At 36.0% G+C, this 8,192-nt stretch overlaps 1 protein-coding gene and 1 pseudogene across 1 annotated transcript; one reads left to right on the top strand and one right to left on the bottom strand.

Annotated features, from left to right (window-relative positions):
- Window positions 1–3,927: 3,927 nt before the first annotated feature.
- Window positions 3,928–5,777, bottom strand: LOC149144873 (putative potassium transporter 12 pseudogene; annotated as a pseudogene).
- Window positions 5,778–6,713: 936 nt separating this feature from the next.
- On the top strand, window positions 6,714–7,814 carry LOC149144872 (uncharacterized). Its single transcript, XM_089450159.1, has 3 exons — window positions 6,714–7,107; window positions 7,201–7,293; window positions 7,466–7,814. The coding sequence occupies exons 1-3, from the start codon at window positions 6,979–6,981 to the stop codon at window positions 7,661–7,663; spliced, it is 420 nt and encodes a 139-aa protein (XP_089306285.1). The 5' UTR covers window positions 6,714–6,978; the 3' UTR covers window positions 7,664–7,814.
- The last annotated feature ends 378 nt before the right edge of the window (window positions 7,815–8,192 follow it).

The raw sequence follows: 8,192 nt of genomic DNA, 5'->3' as shown, positions 1-8,192 counted from the left end.
ACCTGGGTGATGTAGTCTATAGGGCTAAATTTAAGATAAATTAAATTTATGCTTGGAGTAAGAGGGAAAACCCTAGTTTTCACTTGATAAACCCTAGCTATCTTTTTAATGGGGGGAAATTAAATAGATGAAAGCTCTCTAGGAGGTCCTTTATGGTATTCAAGGTTTAGCATGCAATAATCAAGCAAGATTTCCATATAAGATATGCATGTAGAGATGGAATAAGAAAAACCCTAGCATAATTTTATCACATGAAAAACAATAAAAATCTGCAATTACACTTAAATTCTTCCAAGAAATAGCCTTCTTTCAATCCCAAAAAGACACCTCCAAGACACAAATCATTCGCCAATAGCAATGGGTCCAAAAAGATCACATCTCCACAAGTAGCGAGTTGCATCTAGGCTAAGTAGAGCTTTATAAAAGAGGTTGAAATCCACAAGTGATGATGATAAACAAGGGAGTGATCCTCTATTTATATGAGGTCAATCACTTCCATTAGTTTTCCTAAAAGCCTTATAAGAAACTTAATTCTGAGTGGGCTTGAAGTAAATGGGCTACCAAGCCAACTCAATAGTTCAATACAAAAAAATAAGCCACTAATGCTCGCATGCATGGGTTGAAACTCTTCCCAAGCATGATGTTATGCCCTTTTAGGGGTAATAAAGCTCCAAAAATACAAAACAAGGGCTAGATGCATCTCCAACCATCATAATCAATCATGAATTGAGGTTGAGTCATCAAATCAAGCCTTAAAACATCTCCCTTTATTTTCCTCCCTTCCTATGGATTATAATTGATAATCTAATATTTTTTAACTTCATTTGATTCTCTGAAGTTGATTCCCTTCCTCCATTTTCATTAAAATCATCATGTTATAAGGCAAAAGGGCATACCTTTATATGAAATTTTGCCAGCAAAGAGTCCAAAATTAAATTTTGGACAATTAAATTTTCATGCAACTAAGCAACATTGCTTTTTAACAATACTCTTGGTTCAACATTTTTTGACAATGGTCTTGGTTCAGTACTTTCTTACGAGCAGAGCCCTCTCCATTCCTTCAAGCAAGAGTGGTCTCCTTGGAAAAACAATAAATCTGACCATTTCAATTTTTTCATAATGTAATACCTTGTACCGGATATCTTTGGTTTATGCCTTCTAAAATCTTGGATACCTCATCAATTTTTCCCTTAGAGAAACACTGTTTTACAGAGTCAAAAAGTTAGTTTCACAACCTCTTCTAATTATTTTTCCTTCTAATTGTAATGATTTTTCCACTTCACTGGTCTGAAATAGAGCAGACATTACTTCTGTGTATACTTTAACATGTACAGAGGATTTACAATCTATCACTTCTTCAAGAACTTTTTATGCCTCAATTTTTTTTCCTACCTTCCCAAGATGATGCATGCCATAGATAAAACTTGCATGACTTGGAACAACACGTTCCCTAAGAATTTTGTTCAGTATCTGGGCAGCGGCTTGAACTTTCTTTGATTTGCAGCAAGCTTTGATGAGTGAATAGTACAGAGCATCCTCCTACAACATGGCATAGAGCAAAATATGCTTAACAGAAGTAGTCATTCACATCAATAGCAGGAAAACCATCCTGATGTGTTTCCAACAAAACATTATCTTGTGATACCCTACACACCACCATATTGGGTAAAAATGTAAAACTAGCATGTGTACCCCCAATGCCAACATTTTTTTCAAGAAGTTCCAAACCATAGCAGACAAGACTCTAGATACTAAAATGACAAGAAAAGTTTACAAAACTTTGAGAATTGTCAAGCCTGTTTCAGACTCTCAGATATCTAGTGGGCTATGCCTGTCCATGAATGCACGTGAGAGACCAATAATATACAAGAAGGCAATGAAACAATCACAAAAGCACCTACACTCAAAATTCCATTCTGGAAAGAAGGAAAAGACTCACTAAGGATACCAAGGGGTGCAAAATTCTAGATGTGAGGAATAGCAGTTACTGAGGAATACGGTTCATCTATTCTTACTGTTACAGATAATGCATTTACCAGATTGACTCAAGGTCTATTTCCTAGTGTCATGGAACACTGTGTTTTGATGATGGCTTTTGGTCTTGTTCCCATGGAACTGTAGTTGCATCTGGCTTAATCAATATGAAAGGGCTGCCCTGTGCGCGATTAGGAAGAAGTTTCCTTTCTTTCTCCTCTGGGTTATGTTTCAAAATTATAACCATCAGCTATCGGCATGTTGAAGGGATCACACACCTTTCAAGCAGAGCCCATTTTTCTGCAGGATTGTCCATAGGCATTGTTGCAGGTAACACCCCTTCATACAGAAGCCAGTTTTCCACAGAAGAATGGTGGCTGTTCAGTGACTCAGGGCCTCTCTGTGCAGTCACAAGTAGTATCAGCATTATAACATATCCTTTCAGAATTCAAGTATATCTTCTCACTGGAAAGCAAAACAACCTCACTTCAGAAACAACAAACAGTGTAGATTAGGGTGAAATTTGTGATCTATGATCTTCCTGATATATGTCATTCCCTTTCTAATCTTGATGACATTTTACAGGTCTGTATGAGCAGAAAGAATTCTCTCAGTGCTTAATCATTTTGAATTTTTATGGCTTCTCATGTTGGTCCCCATGTGAGTATCAGTTAATACTGCTGTCAAATTGTATAAAACAGATAGACAGGAGGACTGAACACAGAAGGTCTACATAAACCAGTTTTGCAGTGCTTCCTTATGCTATTCATAAACAACTTGCACTGTGGGAATGTACTACCTGCAAGGTTGCATTGTTTGTTTCATGAAAGGCTGGCCGCTAAATGGCATTGGGAGCCCAGTTGTTTACTTTCCAAGTTAGTCATTCCTATCAGATTTACTTTGGCTAAATATCGTAAGTTAACACCCCATCTTTTGTGTCATATGAAGTTGAAGTTGAATCTTTAGAGTAACAATATTCTCCAAGCTTGTTTCTTTTGTTCAGCAAAATAGATTTCTAAGTTTATTGTTCTTTGTGTCACTGGCCCATAGTAAGGTTGCTTATTTAAATAATTTATTCAAATTATCATTTCTGTTATTAAACAAAAAATATTGTATAGCCCAAAATTGGGCCCACTGGAGTTCATTCCCCTGTTAGGTCAACATAAAACCTTTGTTGCATAGATCAATGGGCCATGCAACATTGGGCATATCATTTTTTAAATTTCAATAAAAAAAAATTATTTGAAAATTAAATTTTTAATATAGTTTTTTTATGAAGAACCCAAAGAACCCGAAGAACCCAAAGAACCCAACCCGAAGAACCCGAAGAACCCAAGAACCCAAGCACACGAAGAACCCGAAGAACCCGAAGAACCCGAAGAACCGAAGAACCCGAAGAACCGAAGAACCCAAGAACCCAAGAACCCGTTAAAGGAAAAGAACCCAAATTTTTTTTTTTGAAGAAGCCGGTTCTTCATGGAAGAACACGGTTCTTCTGGGTTCGTCTGGGAAGAACCCGTACCCGAATCCGGTACTTGGGTGCGGGAACCCGGGACGGGTTCGAGAACCCTACCCCCGGGTGCAGGTACCCATGCAACACAGATTTTCATGGATATAACTTAATATAACTTTCTTATGTAGAAAACATGGCTTATCTTAGGCTTAACCATGCATATAAAATACCACCTATCATCTTCATTGAAAAAAGAATGGTGTCTTTGTTCATAAATATCAGTGATTAATCATAGGAATGGCTATTATTCTCTATCAAACAAAATCAAGGACTAAGTAATGAAGATCTTGGTCGACAACAAAACTTATGATTATTAACTTCACATTAAAATTCACTTCATCTCTGCCACCTTCAAGGAAATCTTTGTTATCCATCACCATATTGATGTTGTGACTTGGTCCTTGAAAAACATTCAGCATGTTTGATTCATGGAAACCTTCAAGTTAGACAGTATATGTCATGCTAACTTGCAAGAGATTGGTGTGAGGTACATTGAGGCTTGCAGGGCCTGCCCTGCAGTTTGCCCTCATGAAAGCATAGAAGTAGATTATAACCAGTTTCTTAGGAAACCATGAATCCTTTCTAGCCTTGACATCTCCGTGACCAACAAGATATACAACTCCTGATAATTCAGAACACTTCCATAGTTCCAAATGTACATCACAAGAAGGAAGCAGGTGGCAAAAACCATTTATCCAACCATTTTCCCCCACTTTCATCAAAACTGCAGAAAAATAAATTAGCTCAGTTGATCCAAATAGAACAGGAAATCCAATCGCAAGGAATATATTTTTTGCCCATATAAGAACCATGACAAGAGTCACTAGGCTTGTAGTCACCATAATCATCTCTACCTTTGCAATGCCATATGCATTTGATATCTCGACCGTGCTCTTAAAACAATCACATACCAAGACACACATTATCATTAGAACCCAGTTGATGACAAGAATGTAGATCTGACCCATGAACCGTCGGGATGTGTGAATTATTTTCAATCTGGGAAAGCATCCTAGGGCCATGGACATTTTAATAGATGAAATTGTTATTGAGATCATTGCCTGGCTTGCAATCATGGCAACAACACTAGCTATCACGAAGACTGGCCAGATAAAACCATCTGGAATTGAAGCAGAGAATACGTTCTCCACCACAGAGGGATGCTTCATAAGATATGCAACTTGATCCATGTAAGCCAATAGTAGGCATGGGAATACTACACATGTGAAGGCTATCTGGATGGATCTTACTGAGAAGTGACCCAAATCAGCAAACATAGCTTCAGCTCCTATTATGCATAACATGCAACCTCCTAGGGACATCCATGCTTTGATAATGTTCCTCTTGAACAAGTAATAGATATAAACAGGATTGAATGCCCTTAAAATTGTCATGTCATGTTAAATAATATTGTAAAGTAAAAAAGAACCAATAGAGAAAAACCATATCATGAGTGCCAGAGAAAATGTCATGCCTACTTTGCTTGTACCAAACTGTTTTATGCTGAACAAGATCATCAGGAATATGATTGAGACAATGACCACTGTGTCTTCCGTAAAGCTAGATATTTCATCTTGCATGCCACTAACAACAGACATGACTGATATTGCAGGTGTAAGTATGCCATCCCCAATTACCATGGAAGTACCCATGAGAAACAAGAGTAGCAGTAGGATCTTCAATTTTGTACTTCTCTAAAGGCTTTCTTTGATTCTTAATCATCTTTCCAGTTTCGGGGTGGGCAACTTGAGCTTGAAATTGGAATTTTTTTCATCTGATGGTTGTTGGTTGGGGAGCAGATTGACCTTCGCATATGTGCAAATCAAAGAGTACAAGGAAAATGTCCCCCCTTCACCATTGTCATTGGCTTTGAGCATAATGAACACCTATTTAGCCAAAGGGATGAGGGCTATTGTGTACATCACTAAAGCTAATGCACCCAAAACATCTTCCTCTCCTTTGGTACGAGCTTGGATGAATACACTAGTGAAAACATACAAGGAGTTGGTACCCATATCTCCATAGACCACTCCAAGTGTTTGGAATGCCAAGTCGAGCGTCCGTCCTAATGAAAGGTCCTTATCATGGCCCTTATGAACACCGGGCACGTCCATGGCCTCCACATCAAAGGAATCCACTCACTTGGTCTTCAGAACGAGCCCACGCCTCATTTTGTGTCATGTCTGATCATCGTCAACAAACCACCTTGGGGATTACCCTTCCATTTCACTGCCATCAACCGACCTGGACTCTGATGACAACAAAGACATTGAGCCCTCACTGATCCCATCCCTGTCTTTCTCATCCTAGACATTGATATGATAATGGGGTTGACAATGACAAGAATGATACACAAAAGAGAAATCAATAAAAACTTAGGAGAATCCCCACAACTGTTTATTAAAAAAGCACAAGTTTATCATCCAAAGAAGCAATTTCTGCATTCAAAGACCACAATCCTCAATCTCATAATTTTATCATCCATAGAAACAACTCCTGCATTCAAATCCCATAATCCAGAAAAAAAAAGAGCTCAATCTCTTCGACCCACATCGTAACATCGCATCCCACATCCAGATTTCCATTGAAATCTTGAAAATCCTCATATCCAAATGATTTTTTGCAGTGACTTCTATGAATACATTACCATCCTTCGATCAGAGCGTTTTTGTTAAAGAAGAAACATATTATATATCTTCAAGGAGAAACATATAATGGTAATGCAAAGTTCTAAAAGGTATGTGATCCTTAGGCTTATTGGAGAGTATATAAAAAATTTCACACCTTTTTATGAGATATGGGAGGAAAACATGTTAAAGATTTTTAATAAATATAAAATTTCCAAAATGATGCTAGTTACGTGTGATTCTTTTTTCATTGTTTGTGATTATGAAAAATGAAATTCAATGTTTTTTCATTAGTGCACACATATTTCATTATATAATTGCATATAGAAAAATCATTCCAGAGCCGATAACAATAAAAGTGAAGAATTTATGGTCCAACGTTATATTTAAGGGAGATGTTTAAGGATGACGTTTGAATTTTGTTTTTCATTTTAAGACATTTGGAGCAAATATTAGGAAGGACTTTGAGAGAGGATTGTCCTTGATTTTCGAAAATGGAGTTGTTCCTTTCCAGCCATATGCCCCAGGTGACCATCAAAGGGAGAGCTCATAAGTTTTTTGGATGTTTTCTTTATAGCCATTTTTTTACACATATCCATAGAGTCCCCATGCCATTGATGTGAATTACTTGTTCGGTTTTTTTTAACCAAAATTTTTAACCAAACAAGAAAAATTAAAAAAATGCCTCAAGATCAAACACTGAAACAAAGACCTATTGACATACCTTTTAAAGTATGGAAAGAACTTGTAAAATCATATGAGAAGTTGGATGCACAAAGAAAAGCCGACAATGAGAGCATTCAGGTATTGAATTTTTCATTAAACATTATTTAGAATGTATTAATACTTATAAGTATCTTAGACATGTATTTGTGTGAAAATAAATTGAATTGGTTTATGTTTAAGGACAAGGCATCCAAGGCGAGGTTAACCAAGACAAAAGTCACTCATCGTAGTGGCCATAAAGGTTTAAAAGCACTGATAACAACCTTTGTAAGTATATTAAACATGTGATATTTTTTTAATAAATTTTGTACTAGAAGAAAGTCATTGTTATCTAATTTCTCCCTATTTACTGATTGATAGGAACTAAAATATGGAAGACCTCCAAATCATTTGGAAAAGGAGGTGCTGCAGCAAAAGAGATGGGTTGAATTTGTTGTTTGGATGGACTCTATGGTATGTAATCTTAGTTGGATTTCCAATATACTTTTAAACCATATTTTCATTTTATTTTTTAGTACTATTAGATATTATATCTTACCTCATTTTATGGTTAACATTGTATAACAAAAACATGCGTTGTGTTATGTAATTAATACTAACATGTAATATTGATTTTTTTTGTCAGAATGCTATAGGTAATGATTGCCAAGACGATGATCCAAATTATGTTCAACATATATCAGGAGATGATGAGGATGAGGATGAGGATGATGGTGGTGAAGGAGGAGAAGATGATGATAGTTGCGGTGTTGGTGATGATGTGGATCAGAGTAATGAGGATGGTCAAGATGATCATGAGGATGATCTTGGTGGTGGTAGCTAGGCATGCACATGCATTGTTTTTTATGAAGAAATTATTGTGTAGAATGACATTGTTATGTTTAGATGGGTGTTGTGAATTTACCCTATATCAATGAGACATTTTGATTTTGTAATCATACGATGAGTTTGATTTATGTATGTTGTTAATTTATCGTAGAATAACGATATTCATGAAATATTTTGATTTGTTAATCATATTTGAATTTTACTTGTTTTGATTAAAAATAATACTGATTTTATTAGTATTATGTTGCTATTTTATACATGTTTTGAAAATTGTTAATGACACATTGTTATTTTTTTGGATGGATGTTGTCAATTTCTCTTAAATTTCTTTACAAATGATTTTGAATTGTGATATCTGCTTTAATGATATTTAGAAACTATCATATATTTCACTATGAATCTAGAAAGGGGGTCATATATGTAAAGAAAAATATACTCTATATAAGAAGTCAAATGCGGATGTAACCATGGATGCAAAATTGAAAGTAAAATTGGGTGTTAAACTAGGAATTAATACAAAATGC

This window comes from Pinus tabuliformis, chromosome X, assembly GCF_031772625.1.
Source record: "Pinus tabuliformis cultivar Carrire ecotype Pingquan chromosome X, CPIR1, whole genome shotgun sequence".
Taxonomy (NCBI): domain Eukaryota; kingdom Viridiplantae; phylum Streptophyta; class Pinopsida; order Pinales; family Pinaceae; genus Pinus; species Pinus tabuliformis.
This window is presented reverse-complemented; position numbering and strand designations above follow the sequence as displayed.

Excerpts from the sequence above, each read along its gene's own strand:
- LOC149144872 (XM_089450159.1), top strand. The coding sequence starts at position 6,979 with ATGTATTTGTGTGAAAATAAATTGAATTGGTTTATGTTTAAGGACAAG. Across the intron at positions 7,108-7,200 it reads AAGCACTGATAACAACCTTT|GAACTAAAATATGGAAGACC; the intron begins GTAAGTATATTA and ends ACTGATTGATAG. Across the intron at positions 7,294-7,465 it reads TTGTTTGGATGGACTCTATG|AATGCTATAGGTAATGATTG; the intron begins GTATGTAATCTT and ends TTTTTTTGTCAG.